At 47.2% G+C, this 20,882-nt stretch overlaps 1 protein-coding gene across 1 annotated transcript; it reads right to left on the bottom strand.

Annotated features, from left to right (window-relative positions):
- Nucleotides 1-1,203: 1,203 nt before the first annotated feature.
- CIDEA (cell death inducing DFFA like effector a) lies at nt 1,204-20,675 on the bottom strand. Its single transcript, XM_032875785.1, has 5 exons — nt 20,555-20,675; nt 10,546-10,690; nt 9,318-9,464; nt 3,275-3,456; nt 1,204-1,467 (listed from the first exon to the last, which is right to left on the bottom strand). Exons 1-5 carry the CDS (start codon nt 20,590-20,592, stop codon nt 1,320-1,322), a joined length of 660 nt encoding a protein of 219 aa, XP_032731676.1. The 5' UTR covers nt 20,593-20,675; the 3' UTR covers nt 1,204-1,319.
- Nucleotides 20,676-20,882: the final 207 nt, after the last annotated feature.

Raw genomic sequence — 20,882 nt, 5'->3', positions numbered from 1 at the left:
GGGACGGAGCAGACCTGCCCACCGGGAATGTGGGAGGATCTCTGGACTGTGTGTCAAGGGCAGCAAGGCGGAGACCCCTGGGAAAAGGTTGGGCCTGGGGCAAGAGCCACAGAAACCATACGGGACATTCTTTGCTGGGGTTTCTTCTCACTGAACTGTCGGCCAGGAAAGGAGAAAGGCCTCCAGGGTGATGTTTCCTAAGAGGAAAATCACAAATCTGAGTAGGAGAACAGTTGTCTCCTAACATCTTAGGAGACAAATCGTGTTCCCCCTTATTCTAGTAGTGGCGTTGCCCCGACCCCATCTGTGCAGTTGGGTTTATCCTTCTGAGCCTGCCAGAGATGGTGTGTGGCCCCACATGTCACACCCTCACCCCTGGGTCCTGGAGACCATGTAGCCCCAGGATTTCCTGCTCAGGGGGGCTGGCATCTCACTTTCATGTGGGGAGGGCCCCCTAAGAGGATGCTAACTCAGAGGGAAGCAGGACTGAGAGTGAGGAGTACAGATTCCTGTCTACCTCACTTGAGGGCCTGACCCCAGCAGTGCCTGCAGTGAGAGCCACCCCCTTGGCTCCCAGCCACCTGGGTCAGGGGTCCCTCCTGATAACCCTGGTGACATTAGGAACCAAAGATGTAGTCCACTAGTGCCATGTATCATCAGGTCTGGGTTTCAAGTAGTTTTGTGGGGTTTTGTGTGATTTTTTTTTTTTTTTTAAGCTATAAGCATGGGTTGAAGACCTCCAGAACTTCAGGTTCTTAAAGTTTTGGGTCCCTTTGGGCTCATTCAGGACCTATAACTTAAACAAAACAAAACAAAACATGGGGACGTCTGGGTGGCTCAGTCGGTTAAGTGTACGTCATCATCTCAGGTCATGATCTCAGGGTCCTGGGATCGAGCCCATTAGTTAAACAAAGACTTAAAAGTGATTATATCTGTTAGCAGAGCACTTCTGGCTGAGTTTTGCTTATATATAGAAGTTTTGCTTGTTTGGAACACGAAAGAGGCACAAGGATGCATTACCCGTATGAAAAGTAGCTCTTGGGATTGGTTTATTGCAGGAGGAGAGGAGCTGAAAGACCCTGTGTGTGTGTGTTGCTCACCTCCAAGGCCCCTCCACCTCTCCTGCCTTCGGGACATCCCACTGGGCAGCCCCCATCTCATGGGTCGTCAGCTCCTTCTTCTCCCCTGGGTGCCACACCTGAGCACAGGTACCCGCGGTGTCCAAGTGCGTGTGGTTTAGAACAGAAGCATTTTCAAAATCATCATTCGAGAGGAAATGTTTGGGTCAAGAGCCAGCTGGGTCCCTGCAGCTGGCCTCCCTAACCACATGTGAACCCCCGTCTGGAGTGTGACCTGCGAGGATCAGGCCCTTCCGTGTCACCCAGCAGCTGGAGCATGTACGAGCCGGTGTAGATGAGCAGCTGTCCAGTCACCTGGGCAGCATGGGACATGAGTCGCAGCAGGCTCCTGCAACAAAGGGGACAAGGGCACACATCAGGCTGGGCGTTCTGGGCCAGCCAGGGGCAGACGCGCTGGACTCCTCACCACTCCCCAAACATGGGCTCAGAATAGACCCTGCTCGCGTGTGGGGTGCTTTAGGGAACCACCCCCGGCCCCCCAGGGCTGGCTAATGGGCAGATGCTGACGCAGGAGACCTGGGGCCACTTTTCCTCCAGCCACTTCCAAACGTGGCCTGTTGTGCAGTAATTAGGAAGCATGGGGAAGGCGCACGGTATGTCCTGTCCTTTGGCTGCTTGCTTACTCTGGCCACCTTGGGTGGGTATGGGGGGCTTGCTATTAAAATCAGGCAAGTCAGGTGTGAAAGGAAAGCCAGGCTGGAGGAGAGTGACCCTGTGACCCAGATTGCTTAGGGGAGCTGGGACACTCTACCTGGACCCTGTTCTGGCATCTAAGCCCTAAGGCTGAGCCTGGCCTTCCTATTATTCCAGACTAAAAAAGCAGCTTTAACTCAAATTCTTATTCTCTACCGAGTCTAAAGCAAAAGGATTTCCTTCCAGTGTCAAAGGTCTGTCCTTTCGTAAGGCCTGGGCATCAGCCACGCTGGTTGGGAGAGCCCTGGCCCCTGGGGTCCCATGACAGGACCCTGGTGTGATGCTTTCAATGTGGGGACCTTGATGACTTCTGTGGCTCCTTGTGGGGCCATCAGATCTCAGATGGTAAGAATTAGGGATAAGAAGGCCTCTCAAGAAAGATTTTGCTAAGGCAGGATTTGGGGTGAGGTTTACTTTCCTCATTATACTTTTCTAAGTTGGTATTAACTCTCCTGTCTCACTTTAGAAAAATCAAAGAATCAAGCTCTTTTCTCCCATCTCAGAAGGGAGGAGGAAGTTCTCCTGGGAGTCAAGATTTCAACACGGGGACAGCCACAGTTGTCTGGGGTTTGGCCCCTGATGGGTCTGAGTGGGAAACAGAGGCCACTCAGAAGCCATTGCGGAGCCAACTCTGTGCTCATCAGGGGAGACCAGCCTCATTGCCAGAGCATTTCCTGCCCTGCACTACGGCTCAGGGATGACGGGGCCTGTGGAGAGAAGGAGCCCATGCCCTTGGAGAAGCAGGGGCCCCTGCCCTGAGCGGCTGTGCCAGGACTTTTTAGACTAGCTTCAAAGACCTTCTGCCACTGTCAGTCTGTCCCCTCCATCCATCCCGCCACAGGAATTAGGAATTTACAGGATCAATCCGACTTTACTAGAAGACAGAAAGAGGTGTGTTTAGAGCCAATGCAATCATAAAGAACTTGGAAGCAGCCTTGTCATTTTAAAGACGTTGGAACTAAGGCTCAGAGAGGTTAAGCTGAGTGTTAAAGGTCTCACAGCCGGCGGCTCAGAGGCAAGGCTGGGAGGGAGGGCAGGGGACCCTCCGTTCAGGGCTTGGGGGGACGGGCTGTCCAGTCACAACCACAGAGCATTCCCGGGGAATACACAGAACGTGTTCCGACCAACCCCTCGTTTTTTAAAGACATTTGGTTCTTCTCTATACTTATTATTTAGTTTCTGTTTCCAATTTGTATTTAGTGGTCTCTGAAGGACAAAAAAAAAAAAAAAAAAAAATTTTGGCTCAAGGCTTTCTGTCCCCTGACTTAAGTCTGTGGCATAAACTACCAGAGGGCAACATGAATTAATGAAGGTCAGGTCAGGGCCTCCACGGGGCTGGGCACGGCAGGGCAGAGCAGCGAGCTGGGGACGGGTCTCTCTACACACCCTCCCAGGCAGCGCCCATGCAGCTCCCAGACCCCTAGCCGCCGCCCAAGTGTTACCTCAGCAGGGCCTTGACTCCCGTACACCGGATGTCATAGGATACCGAGTACATCTCATACATAGTGGCCTTCACATTGAGGCAGCCAATGACATCCTTGGGGTTCAGCTTGTACAAGTCGAAGGTGACCCTTGCTATCCCCGCTTTCTTTGGCTGCTGGCGAGCTGAGACGTAGTTGCCACCCTAGAACCAAGGAGGGAGGGAGGGACTTCAGGAACATCGCCAGCTGTGATGTGTGCATCCCATAATTCTAGGTTTTTGCCCGTCTTGACTCTGCTGGCTTCAAATCTGTTTGTGACTGAGCTGCTAATTACTTGAGGCCTGTTTCTGGCAGATCAGTCTCCCACTGCTCCCGTGTCCTAACCCGTAAGAAACGATCCTTCCCTAAGCTACTTTCACAGTTTAGTGACTCGGGGTCAGTGTGGTTTGGCTCCAGGGCCCGGACTGTAGGATGACTGCGCTATTAACATGAGGTACAGAGCACGCGGCCTAGTCCCTTAGGCTCACCCGTGGTGACTTGATCGATGGGGACAATCTCATGAGTATAGCACGGTCTGCTCAAAGAGGAGTGGACAGCTATTTCCATTTCACGAGAGGCTGCCAGGCAGGAAGTGACTAAAGCAAGGGGCATGGCATGTGGGGAGCTCAGTCCATGAAGCCTCTGCCTTCACCTCAGCTCATGATCCCGGGGTCCTGGGATCAAGCCCCGCATTCGGCCCCTTGCTCCGCAGGAAGCCTGCTTCTCCCTCTCCCACTCCCCGCTTGTGTTCCCTCTCTCGCTGTGTCTTTCTGTGTCAAACTAATAAATAAAATCTTTTAAAAAAATAAATTAAGCAAGGGGCAGGGCGAGAACTTCCCAGGGCTTCCTCTGCTTTCTAGTCACCGCCCAGGATGAAGGTGGACCTCCTGGGGACACAGAAAGCTGTCTGGTTCCAATTGCCATGGAGGTCGTCGTGAAACATCAGTAGACCCTTCAGGTCAGGGGAGAAAGCCAGAGATCACTGTCAGTCCCCAGGTTTACAAAGAGCCCTGGAACTTCTTCCACACAGAAAGCTTTGCAAACAACAAGAACGGATGGATGCTGTGCCAGGGGCGACTCTCCCCAGGGCTGGCTCCACGCAGGGATCCTGTAGGATCCAGGATTCAAAAGTACACAATCAATCCAGTTACTATGTCTCAGGAACCTTGGGGGTTGGGAGGAGTTGAGGCTGGAAATGTTAAATTCACCAAGGACAACGATGACTCTAGGTGAAGGTAAAACATAAATTTCCCAGAAGTACCCACTTCTTGGTGGAACCACTCTTCTCTCCTCCACATAGGACATACACAACAAGTTGTTTAATGCACAAGGGGTCCAGCTGTCTCTTTAGGGGGTACTAACTGTCCAGCATTTAGGAAATGTTATTATTATTTCTTAAGTAATGTGGAGCCCAATGGGGACTTGAACTCATGACCCCGAGAGCAAGACCTGAGCTGAGATCAAGAGTGGGACTCTTAACTAACTGAGCTACCCAGGCACTCCTAGGAAACATATTTTTTAAAAATTAAGATTATAGAATGAGGGGCGCACGGGTGGCTCAGGGGGTTAAGCATCTGCCTTCAGCTCAGGTCATGATCCTGGGGTCCTGGGATCGAGTCCCACATGGGGCTTCTTGCTCATTTTGGAATCTGCTTCTCCCTCTGCCTCTGCCTGCTGCTCCCCCCGCTTGTGCTTGCTCTCTGTCAAATAAATAAATAAAATCTTAAAAAAAAAAAATTACGGAATGAGGAGGAGGGTTTTACCTAAAATCTGCCCACTGTTCTTTCTCACTGCTTCATGTTCCTTTCTGATATATAGAAGTTTGTATCTTATTCCCCCTAAACGTCTTCCTTGAGTTTTGGTCTTAAAATCAGCCCTCACAAGCTCCACGGTGGCAAGGATTTCTCTGACCTGCTGGCTAAGGAAGAAGAAAGGATCACCAGGCAGCCTGGTCCTTCTGCTCCCTCCCAGACCTCCCCGCGCTCAGACTGAAGACGGGCGACCCCTGGTGGCTATTTCTTGGGGTGGTCGTTCTCGTTTGAGTTAAATACAATTGGCTTCACTGATTTGAGAAAAAAAAAATACGCACCTACAAGGTGGGTATAAAAAAATACGCACCTAAAAAGCTCTTATAATCACCTTGGAGGTGCCCATTTCCACTAGAGGGAAGAAGGTTGAAAGGCCTAAGTCAAGAGACGACAAGGCTCCCAAGTCACTTGTCAAGCAGGCTGTTGGGAGCTGCGAGGCCTCCTTCCCCCTTGGACACACGGCCCCACAGGATTATTTGCACCCACAGCCTCTCAGCACCCTGCTCTCCCTGCTGCTCCGGCTCAGTCTCCCGGCGCCCACCCAAGCTGAAGTCGCACTCTCCAGTGTCTGTTATAAAAACAAACAGAAAAACCGCCCTTCCCTTTTGAGCTAGTGTCCTGTTGCTCTTGTAACAAATGACCACAAACTCAGTGGCTTGAAACAACGGAGACTGAGACCAGAACAATCTGGAGGTCAGCAGTCCAGTGAGCTGGCAGAGCTGTTCCTTCTGTAGGCTTCCAGGGGAGACAGGGGCCCCCTCTCCTTCTCCAGGTTCTCGGCTGCTAACGTCTCCCCTCTTCTTTCCCTGTGTCTGGCCCTCACTCTGACCCTTCTGTCCCTCTTTGAGGACCCCGTGATGACACTGGTGCCCAGGTTACCCAGGCCCATCTCCCCAGCTCAAGATCCTTAACTTATCCATGCCTGCTAGGTCCATTTGCCAAGTAAAGTAACACCTTCACGGACTCCAGGGGTTAGGCTGTGGGCATCTCGGGAGGCTGTTATTCTGCCCACATCTTTCTCCAACAAAAAGGCCCAAGATGGCCTTTTAAAAGATTTGTCTAATTGACCCTATGCTCTTCCAATCCTGCAGTAACCCTCCCACCCCAGTTGTGGCCACAAAAATGTCTTCGGATACTGCCAAATGCCTCTCAAGGGGTAAGACTGCCCCCCGGTTGAGAACCTCTGCTTGATGGAGATCTTCAGGTCTACTGAAATCCACATAAACAAAAGCTATTGGGGGTCATCATTCATTCTGAAGAGTGTAAAGGGGTCCTGAGGCCAAAAAGCTTTAAGATCCCTTGCTTAATGGATTATTCGGATATTTTCACTGAACAGAGGTGATGAGATTTATCTGTCGAGATGCCTGGAGCTGTACGCCCTGCATTGTCACAGCTGAAGACAATCCCATTCAATGAAGAGACCCTAGAGTATTAATGTGTGTGTACTGACATAGAAGTCCATGGCCGGGGGTCTGCGGGCAGGGTGTATGTCTAGGAGAGGACTTCTGGGGTCATAGGTGATGCTTCAGTTCTATGGGATAGAGGCGCATCATTTTAGACAGTTGCTGGTGGGAGTGGGAAGGGTTCATTGCTCCATAGCTTAAAAAATTGGAAAAGCCTCAGAATACCTAATCTAATGGTATAAAACAGTATCCTATCATGGTCTCAACTTACGTTTCCCTAATCACCAGTGAGGTTGAAGATTTTTTTCCCTAGATTTTATTGTCCATTCTGCAGATACCGGTCCCTGTTTTTTGCCCATTTTTCTACCAGGTCATTCATTGTTTCCATAACTGATTTCTGGGACATTCCTAAATTTATCAAATACTAATCCTTTGTTGGATTATGTCAAAAACACATTCTGCCCACTTGGGGCTTATTGTTTTACATACTTTATAGTATCTTTTGGTGAACAAAATTCTTAATGAAATGTATAATTTGAAAAGTGATTGATGCATTGTCCTGTTAAAAAAAAATATCCTAAGAATGTCAAACATCTCTGAGACCCTCTCAGTCCTGTCTCCAACTTCCGGAATGGTTTTCACCTCTACCTTCTTGTGCTGCATCACAGAACCTTCTTAAGTGGTCTCTTCAGTGCTGCCTGTCTCAATTGACTTTAATTGCATTTCCAGAAATTCTATTTGAGTCTTTCAAGTCTACCTAGTCCTGATTACCTCTTGTCCCTTCTTACTTTTGATTAGCTTTGGATGTTTTAAATACACTTATTTTATTTATTGATTTATTTATTCATTATTTATTTATTTATTTGACCGAGAGAGAGAGAGAGAGGAGAGCGTGTACAAGCAGGGGGAGCAGCGGGCAGTGGGAGAGGGAAAAGCAGGCTCCCTGATGAGCAGGGAGTCTGACACAGGACTCAATCCCAGGGCTCTGGGATCACAACCAGAGCCAAAGGCAGATGGTTAACTGACTGAGCTACCCAGGAGCCCAAAATACACTTATTTTACACTCTGCTTGGTGATCCCAACATCTGAGGTCTTTGGAGGTCTGACTTCATTATTTCTGCTTACTCTCACATAAGTGCCTTAAGTCCTTACATTCTATGATTTGACTGTGAACTCACATTTGTTGGAATTTTAGAAATGGAAACTCTCTGATACCCAGATCAATGCTCATTCTGAGCCCATTTGCTCCTACTGGTTACATGGGGACCCAATCAACCCCAGGACTCTGGGGCTGGATGGAGGGACCAGATGAGCAAAGAAAACTCAATGAATATGCTCCTTTTATTGATGCTTCCTTCCCTGGGGCTCTGGAAACTAAACTCTTGGCTTGGATGTTTTTGGAATCAAGAGTCCTTAAAACCTCATGAGGGCAGCTTGTGTCCACGGATTCTTAGGAGACACTAAGATTCTCTGCTTTATGTGGGCATCTCTAATCTGGCCCCTTACTCTGTGTCAGCCCAAAGCTTTGTTTCCTGTCCTGCCGGCACCTGTCAAGATTGCAGCCCTCAGTCACTGCAGCGAGTGGATGAGCACAGGTGAGATGCTCACAGGAAAGCTGCTTCTCTAGATTCTGGCTCCCATAAAAGTTTTGGCCTCTGAGGATTTTCCTTTGTTGAAGGTCAGTAAGCATATAAAATATGTTTTAATATTTTGCTTTACACTTTTGGGTGTTTTATAGTAGGATCCAAGAGATATATAATCTGTAGTTTTCCTGGATATGGAAACCTTTATTCAACTTTTTTACCTTTCTAACTCACCGTACATTCACACACACACACCCCTACTCAACTGTATTGGCTAAAGCAATGGTCACCGGGTCACATCTGCGTACTTTAACAGGATCTGTAGCTACTTATTGGCCTAAACTTGTTCCTCAGAATTATTTGCTTTAAAACTGGTGCAGCCACTCTGGAGAACAGTATGGAGGTTCCTCAAAAAGTTGAAAATAGAGCTACCCTGCAACCCAGCAATTGCAGTACTGGGTATTTACACCAAAGATACAAATGTAGTAATCGGAAGGGGCACCTCACCCCAATGTTTATAACAGCAATGTCCACAAGAGCCAAACTATGGAAAAAGCCTAGGTATCCCTCAATAGATGAATGAATGAAGAAGATGTGCTAGAGATATACAGTAATACTATGCAGCTATCAAAAATGAAATCTTGCCATTTGCAACGATGTGGACAGAACTAGAGGGTATTATGCTGAGCGAAATAAGTCAGTCAGAGAAAGACAATTATCATATGATCTTGCTCATATGTGAAATTTAAGAAACAAAACAGAGGATCATAGGAGAAGGGAGGGAAAAATAAGACAAAATCAGTGAGGGAGACAAATCCTAAGAGACTCTTAATCATAGGAAACAAACTGAGGGCTGCTGGAGTGGCGGTGGGTGGGGGGTGGGGTAACTGGGTGATGGGCATTGAGGAGGGCACCTGATGTAATGAGCACGGGGTGTTTATACGACTAATGAATCACTGAACTCTGCCTCTGAAACTAATAATACACTATATGTTAATTAACTGAACTTAAATTTTAAAAAATGATTTGCTTCAAATCATATAGCTTAGGCTCACTAAGATGCTAAAATTCCTAGAAATACTTTGAAGCAACCGGTTGAGGGTTGCAGATCTGGTTATTAGGGGAAACAAAGTATATATTTAGAAAGAGGGCAAGTCAACACCAAACCAGGGAACGCATTTTGTGGGTAAAAAGTCTACCCAGTAGCTGTTCGGATAAGTGTTTTACTTACTGGTGTCCACTTCTGCCCTTTCTCCAGGATCATGAAATGCGTGTTGTCTTCTAAGGTCTGAAAGAACTCTTCCGTATCCACCACGGTCCCGTCTTCCTCTAGCACCAAACTGACCAGTCTGCTGGTGATCACCAAGGCTTCCAGGGTCTGCACTGGCAACACATCAGAGACATGGAAAAGGAGGAAAGCAGGAGATTCTGTTTTGAGCCCTCAGAGCCACTCTTTAAGTTATAGTTTCCAAAGTCTTGTCTGATCTTGCTAAAATTTCAATGGTAAAGATCTACCTTAACTGGGGTGTAGGACTTAGTCTTTGCTTGGAAAATGAGAATTTCAGATTTCTTTTTTTTTTAATTTTTTAAATTAAATTAAATTAAATTAAATTAATTTATTTTTTATTAACATATAATGTATTATTAGCCCTAGGCGTACAGGTCTATGAATCGCCAGAATTTCAGATTTCTTTTTTTTTAATTTTTATTTATTTATTTGACAGAGAGAGAGATCACAAGCAGACAGAGAGGCAGGCAGAGAGAAGAGAGAAGCAGGCCCCCTGCCGAGCAGAGAGCCCGATGTGGGGCTCGATCCCAGGACCCTGAGTTCATGACCTGAGCTGAAGGCAGAGGCTTAACCCACTGAGCCACCCAGGCGCCCTCAGAATTTCAGATTTCTAATGGATCTCTCTTTTTCAGAGATTTCAATGACATGAGACAAATTAAGACATTCAGCTTCTATAATTACTGATTTTGGCAAATAAAATGAATAAGGCAACAATACAATAGAGAGCCATCTCTCTTGCTATAATGTCTGCATGTGGGATGCTCATTTATTTCCATGGGTGTCTTTGTCTGGGTTATGCCTCCATAACCCAACTCCACAGACTCTGCATTCTTCCTTTTTTGGTGATCTAGGACACTGTTTTAGATTAAAGACTATTCTTTCCCGGGACTTATAACCAAAAACAGATTTCCAAAGCCCGCTGCTTCCCTGGATTCTCCCTTGTCAACGAAGTCAGGCTACATTATCAGTTTTAAGGCCTTTGTTTCTGCAGCTAAATCTTTTATGGTCCAGAGAAGTACTAATGTTCCCCTTCATTCTTTTCTTCTCCCCGTAAGGTCTCTGAGGCCATGACATTTCTGTCTTGGCACTGGGTTAGTACCCAAGATCAGAGCCCCGTGTGCAGTCAGGGGCCCTCCTGTGAGCAGTGGGGAGGCACTGTGCCTCCTTGCACCTTGCTGAGAAGGTCCTTCAGACTGGTGGCCATCACCCCTCGCCGGCTGCTTCTGTCGTGGTTGGAGACCCGGAAAGGGCGAGCCGATTGCATCAGGGGGGTTAGTAGGACTCTTTTGGTCTGTGATCCCATAAACCTCAGGGGCCTGGAAATGGAGGAGAAAAGTAAAAATATCTTAGATGTAACCTTCAAAAGAGTCTTTTAAGAGAGGCTTGTGGGGCGTCTGGGTGCCTCAGTGGTTTAAGCCTCTGCCTTCAGCTCAGGTCATGATCCCAGGGTCCTGGGATGGAGCCCCACGTTGGGCTCTCTGCTCAGAAGGGAGCCTGCTTTCCCCTGTCTCTCTGCCTGCCTCTCTGCCTACTTGCGATCTCTCTCTCTGTGAAGTAAATAAATAAAATCTTTAAGAAACATATAGAGAGGTTTGAAGTACACAAAATTAAAACAGTTTTCATATTTGCATCTGAAAGAAAGAAAATCAATAGTTAGAAATTATTGAAAATTTTATATATATAAACATATATATCCTGACATCCAAAAAAAAATGAGTAATAGATATATCATTAAAAAAACACAACCATTATATTATTACACTCATTTTACTAGAACATTCAAAGTCCTTGTAGTAACTATGTGAGAAAGAAAACTCAAACAAGAAATAAGAATTCTATTCTGCAAACGTGGATTTTACAGCTGAAAAAATCTTAAAAAAAAAAGAAAAGGAAAGGAAAAGATTTCCAGAGGCTAGGCAGTGGCCAAGCAGAGTCAAAGAATTAGGTACAGGGGCGCCTGGGAGGTTCAGTGGGTTAAAGCTTCTGCCTTGGGCTTGGGTCATAATCCTGGGGTCCTGGGGTCAAGCCCCTCATCAGCCTCTCTGCTCAGCGGGGAGCCTGCTTCCCCCGCCCCCGCCCCCACGGCCTGCCTCTCTGCCTGCTTGTGATCTCTGTCTGTCAAATAAATAAATAAAAAATCTTTCAGAAAAAAAAAAAAAAAAGAATTAGGTACACACACACACAGAAAAGTTACTTATTGTATGGTAAGACTAAGCCAGGAATGGAAAAGCCAGATATTGGTCACTAGAGCAATAAACTCATTTGTAGAAATTAACTTAGGATAAATGAGGAATAGGGGCGTGTGGGTGGCTCAGTTGGTTAAGTGTCTGTCTTTGGCTCAGGTCATGATCTCAGGGTCCTGGGATCAAGCCCCGCCTCCAGCTCCCTGCTCAGTGGGGAGCCTGCTTCTCCCTCCACCTATCATTCCCCCGGCTTGTACTCTCTCTGACAAAGAAATAAATAAACAAAAACTTAAAAAAAAAAAAGAATAAGTAAGGAACAACAGAACACTATAACAATTGTGGTTGGAATAACAAGAAGGAAAAGAACTTTGGGCCATATATCACATGACACTTTGGAGTAAGTTCCACAGTAAACAAAGAATTAATTCAAAGTTTCACTATTAAAAAAACTAACATGGAGAAGGAAAGTAACTAACAAAACCAACAAGACAATTTTCTTTTTTTTTTTTTTTTAAGATTTTATTTATTTGACAGACAGAGATCACAAGTAGGCAGAGAGGCAGGTAGAGAGAGGAGGGGAAGCAGGCTCCCCACTGAGCAGAGAGCCCGATGTGAGGTTCAATCCCAGGCCCCTGGGATCATGACCCGAGCCGAAGGCAGAGGCTTTAACCCACTGAGCCACCCAGGCACCCCTCAAGACAATTTTCTGAGGAAAATAATCTCGAACCCTTGATTATCAAATTTTAGTTACCTAGCAAATACTCTCTCTCTCTCTCTCTCTCTCTCTCTATATATATATATATATATATATAGTGTATAAATAATTGGGGATAAATGAGAAGCTCACAGCTTTGGTAGTTATTTAACAAACACTTTTATTGTTAAAGATTTGATTTTTAAGTCATCTTACCCAACGTGGGACTCAAACCCACAACCCCGAGATCAAAAGTTGCAGGTTCCACTGACTGAGCTGGCCAGGCACCCTGACATTTGCTTTGTAAATATTACTTACTTACTCCTCAGAAAACTCTGTGATATAGTCCTTTCTCAACTTGCAGATGAGGGAAATCAGGCCAGAGAGCTGCCCCAGAGCTGGGAGGAGCCAGAGGGGGGATTAGGACCCAGCCACCTGTTTTTGACCTCATGAAGTTTATCTAGATAACGCACACCAAAGAATAGGACAAGTTTGCGTATTTGGGGACATAGGAGGCTTTCAATAGCAATTAAAGAAATGCTAAACCACCTTTGACATACTACCGCATGCTTTTAAACAAACATGCAAGAATTTATTTAAAAATAACTCCGTGAGGGGAAACAGATGCGTCTTGCTGTGGCACTAGACGTGGCTTCAGTCTCTGGAGATCAGTCTAGCAATGTGTAGTTTCCACCCAGCACTAGGGGCTATTTTATATTTAGGAATATATCCATAAAGAAATTATTTAAAAGAATATAAACAGGGTGCCTGGGTGGCTCAGTCGATTAAGCGTCTGCCTTTGGCTCAGGTCCTGGGATTGGGCACTGCATTGGACTCCCTGCTCAATGGGGAGTCTGCTTCTCCCTCTCCACTCCCCCTGCTCATGTTCTCTTTCTCAAATAAATAAAATTAAAAACAAAAAAGAATAGAAATGTAAGTTAGGAACGTGTCAGTTGGGTCTTGCCTCATGTCAGGTGCTGGGATAATCTCCACAGCCCCTGGGGTAACAGCATGTATGGTTTTGCTCTCCTCAAACCTGAACGGTACCTACCGATTTCAGGTGCTCAAAGAGCTGTTGACAATTTGGACAAATAGTCTATCCAGTGACATTCAGGAGAATGAAACAAAGGGTTTTATTTTTTTGGACAACCTTGTAGAAGATACAAAGTGAGGACATCACTGTTTTCTGACACATAGTATCTTGTCTAGATTAACCCCATGAAGTCTAAAATTCTAGAGACTTCTGTACTTTTTGTGAATGCCTATCGCCTAGGATTAATACTTTATTTTATACATATACACACACATACATTCATAGCTACACATATATTGTTATTTATTTATCTATGCTTTATTTTCCCAAACAGATTAGAATTTCCTTATGGACAAAGTCTTCTTTGTTGTATCTCCCATATGCCTAGACTAGCACCAGACAATATATGTTTTAAATAGTATGTGGTCTAACTTGAAACTCTACAAACGGATGTAGTGAAAAGTTCAGTGATTTACCGAGTTATTTTCTATATGAAAACCCGGTAGTATAGCAATGAGCCAGCTCTCAAAATTTGTCCAAAATTTGTCAGGTTAAGTTCATGCTTGTAGCATGATCGGCTAGTTTCAGCCAGGTTTCCATAATAGCGAGCACCTTATCCCTGTGCCCTGACCATAAACTGGTGTTCTAGGAATCAGGCCTGGATTGTCAGCTCAGATTTGATGGGCCCATTAGTGTGTCCTCACTGGTCACATCCGAGCACTCACTATGGCCAGCTTGTGCTAACTCTTAACATATTACTAACTACCAGCATAACTTTATAGGGAAAGCATCACCCCATTTCTCAGATGGGAAAACTGAGGCTCAGAGTGTTTTCTCAAGGTCACTCAGTTAAGAAGGAAAAGACAGTTCCTTTCCCTTCCAGGCTGGCAGAGTCCATGCATTTTCTCTTCCTAGTGAGGCAACTGCAAATGGACTGTGGAGCCCCATTAGACTGAGCAGAGACCCGACGAGTGAATCAAGCCTTGAACTGACACAGCAGTGAGACCAGCAGACGGCCTCTGAACTTTTGCCCTGATTACAAGAAGTTACACCAGGTTCTTTGGTTACACAACCCCATGAACAAGATGCCTACATTATGCTGAGCTGACATTGCAGAGAACCCACTCACAGTTCCATCTCCGGCGATCTGGTGGACTGGGCAGTGAGGATTTTCCATATTACGGTTTACATTTAGGATTGGGCTTTGGTGGCAACCTACATATGGCAGCTGAAACTTACAACTCTGGGGGCCAAGTCCCTATGAGAAGAGAAAGATACTAGTTCCACTCAGTGCCCGACACTGGGCACATTAGTGCATTACTTAACAACTTGGCAAGACAGATATGTCAGCTGAGCAAAAGGGAGGATCAAGAGGTTAAAGAATGAATAAGGTCACAGCTAGCAAGTGCTAGGACAGGGGTTTGAGTCCAGCTCCCATTCTTTGCACCATGGTGTCTGCCCCACATGGTGAAAACCCTCCTATGGGACAGGGCCACCCTGGACTCTCTCCCGCAAGAGCCTCTCTTTTCCCCACAAAGCAGGAACTCATTGCTATGAACCAGGAGTCCTTCTAGAATCTGTACTCACTGAGGCCATGGTCTTTGTGTCCATTTTCTGGCTTCCTCACAGCCCCTAGGCTACTGCTGGCATGTAATCTATTCACGGAGTAAAAGACAGGCTAAGACAAGATCAGAGAAATGGGAGAACAAAGTTCATGTCCTGGAATTTTAGGTCCAGGCGCTGGAGACCAATGGCACACCTTGTGGCCACAAACAGCTTTGACCTAGTTAGTTGTGGTCTTACACCTCCTCATTGGATGCAAGCAATCACGACTTAGTGAGCACCCGTGCTCCAATGACGTAGTGTAGCTGATCATGCAGAGTCCTTATTGTACTTTAACTTCAGACAAGGTAAGTGCTGGCAGTGATTTCTGGTCCTCCCTTTCCACGCTGCCCTCAAGAGAGCCACCCTCAATAAAAAAAAATAAAAAGGGGGTATAGAGTCCATGTTCTTCCTACCCATTACCTTTCCTAACCGGGAAGTGGCTCATTGTTGGAGCACACCTAAAAAAATCCTCAGAGACATGAAAATTAAATCCTGCCATTCCCTTTAAGGAACAAGAGGAGTATGTGATGTATCAAATTATATAAAATTGAGACTCTCTTATGGATAATAAAAAAAGGGGTTAGATGGAATTTTATGTACACTAAACTGATTTAACAATTATTGTAGGATTATTTACTTTGTTCCAGCTAAAGGAGCAGTAGGGCTAACAAGATAGCTAATTGAACAAAGCAACATACTGATCCAATTCACTCCTGGTCCTCCTAATAGGAAAATCTAGGTCACTGGCTATCAGCATAATGTCTAAAATGTGTTGCCATTCTCCCCTCAATATCTTAATATATCAAAGTCGAGATAGGAGCTCTGAGAAGCCTTGGATTAGATACATCACACGTTAGTCACCCTCTTTTTTTTTTTTTTTTTAAGATTTTATATATTTATTTGACAGAGAGAGAGACAGTGAGAGGGAACACAAGCATGGGGAGCGGGAGAGGGAGAAGCAGGCTTCCCACTGAACAGGGAGCCCGATGAGGGGGCTCAATTCCACGAGCCTGGGATCATGATCTGAGCCAAAGGCAGGAACTTAACGACTGAGATACCCAGATGCCCTTTTTAAAAAAAAATTGTATTTATTTATTTGTCAGAGAGAGTGGGCAAGAGCCAGAGAGAGCAAGCAATAGGCAGAGGGAGAAGCAGGCTCCCTGCAGAGCAAGGAGCCCAATGCAGGACTTGATCCCAGGATCCCAGGATCACACCCCTAACTGAAGGCAGACACTTAAGCAACTGAGCCACCCAGCATCCCACAGTCACCCTCTAATTCCTGGGAAAGTGCAGACAAGCTATAAAGCAGGAAGGAAACAGCTCACTAAAAGGAAAAGAAAAACCAGGAAACAGGTTGTTCGAGGAAACAGATTGTTTCGGGGAAATCAAGACAAAAAGAGAAGTCAGACTTCATAGAACGTTCTTAAAAACTGGGAAGGGGCATAACTCCCAGAAGTGAGGAAAACAGAGAAATCTTTGTGTTTTTCGTTGAGGGAACAGAGGAGGCTCAACTTAGAATAGGGTGGCAAATAGAGCAACGAGCCAGAGATGGACAGATGTAAGCTTTACACCAGGAAATGGAAGCCAGCCCCCACAGGGCATTAAAAAAAGCATGTTTTTATGTCACCCAATGGACTTACGTTTCTTCCAAAAGTGGAAGGAGGAGGAAAACGGCAGGCCTGGGAACAAAGTCTCCCCCAGAGAAAAACATTTTGGGGTCAGCCATGATGGGGTGGCCCTGTCAGGCCGTGTAAGTGACTCCCCGAGGAATATCCAGAGTGAAATGAATGTTTTGGTGTCTGAGTGGCCCCACGTTTTCTTGTTAGGTGGCAAGGAGGAACCCACCCGAGAGTAAGTAAGTGCAGACATGGGTAGGCAAGTCAACCAAGCACTACCACCAAAGCCTGGTGACAACAAAGACATTAGGGAGGGAAGTGGTGATGTCCAATACAGCAGTGCAGAGATAGACAGGATTGAAAAGCGGTCATCAGGTCTGGCTGGATCTGGGTGAGCAGTAGGGACAGTGTCAGGGTCTAACTCAGTGGCCACAGCTGGAGGAGTATCCCAACAGCACAGGAGCCTAGTTCCAGGCTTACATACATGGTACTGCGCCCGGCTTCCATCTGGGCCTTGACCAACCTATTGAAATGCTTGATGCAGTAAGAGAATTCAGTGTATGTATGACCATGAAGTCTTTCGACACTTTGAAATATTATTAAAATAACAGTTTAGACCCACGGAGGAGTAAGCGTCAGTAACCAAGGAGATTTACTTGTAGAAAATGCAATTCCTTGCTTAGGTCACTAATAAGACGGTGTGAAATGTGTCCTGAAATGCCAACTATCCACAACCTAGAGATCCTTGTTCAAGCAAAGGAAAGATGTACCAAATAGCAACAAACACAGCAATTTTGCACACAGTATAGTATCTCTCGGCTCTGTAACAACTTCAAGGTCGGTGGGAATGCTCTTGCTCCCGGACAGACACAAAGGCTGAGGAGCTTCCTCTATGACAACACACACAGGTGTGGGCATCCTTGATGTCCAGAGCTCTGTTAAGAGACCTCAAGCTGCTTTCACCATGACTATGACCTTGAGGGATCACAGATAATTAACAAACGAAAGACTGGATTAAGATTTTAGATTTGCTGACCTTAAAAAAAGATGAGTATGTAGATTAAGTTATTTCTTTGGCAGAATGCAGTCATCTACTAATGAAAGAGTTAGGGCCATCTAGGTTAAAATGAAGGAACAAGTAGGAGACAGAAATCCAGCAAGATTGTAACTAACAAATGTGGCCATCACCTTGTCTGTGACTCACACAGGTCTTCAGCCTGGACATGGTTCTATAGGACAGAAAAGAGAAGTGTTTTCCTTTCATCAAGTAGTATGGATTGTTTTTCTTCCAGTTTAGTTTGGAAGCCGGTGGTTTTTTTTTCCCCCAAAGAACTGCACAGTGTGTCTCTAACAAATGGTTACTTACTTTTAGATTTTGCCAAGCTCAGAAGGAATGTGTCGAGTAGACATTTCTTTTTTTTTTTTAAGATTTTATTTATTTATTTGACAGACAGAGATCACAAGTAGGCAGAGAGGCAGGCAGAGAGAGGAGGAAGCAGGCTCCCTGCCGAGCAGAGAGCCCTATGCGGGGCTTGATCCCAGGACCCTGGAATCATGACCTGAGCCGAAGGCAGAGGATTCAACCCACTGAGCCACCCAGGTGTCCCCCTCCTTATGTTCTGATTTGCCAACATTTCACAAGCAAGTGGCTTCCATACACACTTGACCCAGTGGAAGCCTTGCACTGCTGCATTTTGGATCTGAATATCCCATTGTAGGAATCAGGGGGAAAGGTGGGGTCAGCCCTCATTCTGCAGGCATCTCCTGCTCCAGGCAACACCAGTAAGGAATTAGTGCCTACTTACCTGTCCTTAAAACTCAGCCTGCCACCTCCCCAGGGCTCACAAGAAGTTGCAGAATGTGTGTGTTTGCATATTTGAGAATTGCACTCCAAACTGTCAACAGGTGTTACCCCCTGGGGCGGAATTGTAAGAGGGGTAAGAGAGGAACAAAAAAGGAAAGAAACCCAAGGCTTTACCTTTATACTTGCGTGCGTAGTGCGTTAGTGAAGACACATGAAACAAGTCTGTTTCTCACCCTTCTTGGTTCCTACTACTTGACTTCTGTTTTTTTGGATTTTTTTTGTTGTTGTTGTTGTTTATTTTTAAAGAGAGAGCCAATGCAGTTCAGACAGACCACATGTACATTTTGGAAGCTATTTTTTCTAACCTTGAGTGTTGCACACAGCAAATTCAGTCCCCTATAGATCACACTGATTTTGCAAAGTGGCTCTCCCCTGCCACCCTTTCCTTTCAACCTGTGTTGTCCCTCTGCCCTTTCCTACAAATGGGATCAGGCACCTTTGAAAACCTGCATTTTGAAGAACTCAAGGGCTTCTCTATCCTTTTTGAAGCACTCTGAAGATCTTCAAAGAAGCACTATCCCTTCCATTAATCTATACTTAAAAATTACTTCCATACAATATTTGGATTTTATTAACAAGGACAGGATAGGGTATGCCAGATATTGATGTGGGAAACAAAAGCAGAAGAGACATTATTAAGTTTCTTTACTACCCACAGCTCATTGACAAGCCTTTAAAACAGGCAGAGTGACATTCCTCTAGGGACTCAACTGTCTGAATGTTAATGCTTTGCTAAGGGCAAAAGACAATCCTAGCCCAACCCCCCTTCCTCCCCTAGGATCCTATAAGTCTACTTTAACATACAAAAATTTCTTTGGGAACTTTCTTTAGATCTACCCCACAAGATACATGTTGGCAATCATCCCCCAAGTATATGACCCACCCATAAACATCTGAAGGGTCTCAGGACAGAGTTTCTACTAAACAGTAATAAAGGACCTTTCCTAATAATAGTAGATAATAATAATAGATCCTAGTCCCCTAGGAATCCAGGAGGCCTTGTTTCCAAAACACCTGGAAGGCCCACACCATCCCTAAACCCCTCCCCACTTGAAAGTATATAATGGGCCACTCCTTGTGACCCTAGTGCAGCTCTTTCTGCCCACCGGTCCTGTCCCCCTGCTTTAATAAAATCACCTTTTTGCATTAAAGACCTCTCAAGAATTCTTTCTACGCAGTAGGCTTGGAACCCTAACGTTCTTTCCTACATCAGTATGAAGATGAACAGAAGCTGGGTCCTCGCCCCCACCAGCGGGTGGCAAAGCCCCGGGAAAGCGGGCGAGGACTCTGAAGGCTTCTCGGGGCCCCTGGTCCCTCCGAGGGCAGCGAGGGCGCTCTCAGATGCGGCGAGAAGGGGAGCGCTTCCCTCCAAACACATCCTTTCCAGTCTGGGTGGATTCATCAAGCAGGGGTCATGGCGCATTCTAAGCCCAAGGGGTGCTCTCGGCTCAGCCCACCCTTCTCTTGGAGCTCAGAGCCTTCCCTCATCTTTTGGGGTAAGTCTGGACCATCCCAAAGCCGCCGAGCGTCCCACCAGGGCCCCAGCTCCCGCTGCAATCCCGAGATACCCTAGAAGTCCTGTTCCCGCGCACCGTGAGGGCGTTGCCCGGCTTACTCGCGACTGGACCCCCGAGGATCTGCCCGCGCGGCGGCAGCACCAGCAAGAAATTCAGCCATTCCCGCGTTCACCACTGTCACCTGTTCCGTGGATGCCCGCGCAGCTCGGGAGCGCCACACCTGGCACTTGCAGCCAGCTGGAGGAGGGGAAGGAGCCCTGCGGCAGGCTCGGGCTCTGCACGCCCGCGCTGCCCGAAGGTGTGGGCACCAGAGGTGAGGCTGGGTGCGTGGGCTGGCACGCGGCCTCGGGGACTTCCGAGTCGGGGGGCACAGGGGTGCCGGGAGATCCCGGGTGCAGGCGTGCCGAGAGGCTCACGGAGATGCCAGGCACAGGGGGCAGCAGAAGGCCCAGGGCGTGGGGGGACACCGGGCGCCTGTGGGACTCAGAGCGCACGGGCGCGGGACGCTCCGGGGTGCGGGGTGCTTGAAATGCAAGGCGACGCGGGGCGCAGAGGGGACAAGGGGCCCAGGAGGATGCGGCGCTCAGAGGGATACGGGGCGCCGGGGGACGTAGGGGCGCGGGGGGACGCTCAGGCGTGGCCCTGAGCCGGGCTCGCGCCGCACTCGCCTGATGAGGGCTCCGGCGTAGTCCCGGGCGGTCTCCATCGCTAGGGTCCCCCCTCACAGGCTCCGCTTCTGCCCGCCGGCGCCTTCTTAAAACTCTGCCGCCAGCCCCGCCCCGGCCCCCGCGGGCCCGCCCAGCGCGGGGCGAGGAGCTTGGCAATGGGCTCTCCGCAGCCGAAGGTCGCGGCTTGGCCTTCTGGGAGTGCGCCCCGGTCAGTGCCACCTCGGGGCCCCCGGGGGAAACAGCTCTCGCAGACCGCTGCAGAGGACGGCACCCAGGACTCTCGACCTCCAGCTGCTCCGCGGGTCCGCGGATGGTCGTTGTTAGCCTA

This window comes from Lontra canadensis, unplaced genomic scaffold, assembly GCF_010015895.1.
Source record: "Lontra canadensis isolate GAN:19392208 unplaced genomic scaffold, GSC_riverotter_1.0 scaffold57, whole genome shotgun sequence".
NCBI classification, from domain to species: domain Eukaryota; kingdom Metazoa; phylum Chordata; class Mammalia; order Carnivora; family Mustelidae; genus Lontra; species Lontra canadensis.
The sequence above is the reverse complement of the archived record's forward strand: the minus strand, read 5'-3'. Positions and strand labels throughout refer to the sequence as shown.

Coding starts and splice junctions, on each gene's coding strand:
- CIDEA (XM_032875785.1), bottom strand. CDS start 20,592: ATGGAGACCGCCCGGGACTACGCCGGAGCCCTCATCAG. Junction 10,691..20,554: donor TACGCCGGAGCCCTCATCAG/GCGAGTGCGGCG, acceptor CTCCATTTCCAG/GCCCCTGAGGTTTATGGGAT. Junction 9,465..10,545: donor TGAAGGACCTTCTCAGCAAG/GTGCAAGGAGGC, acceptor TTGCCAGTGCAG/ACCCTGGAAGCCTTGGTGAT.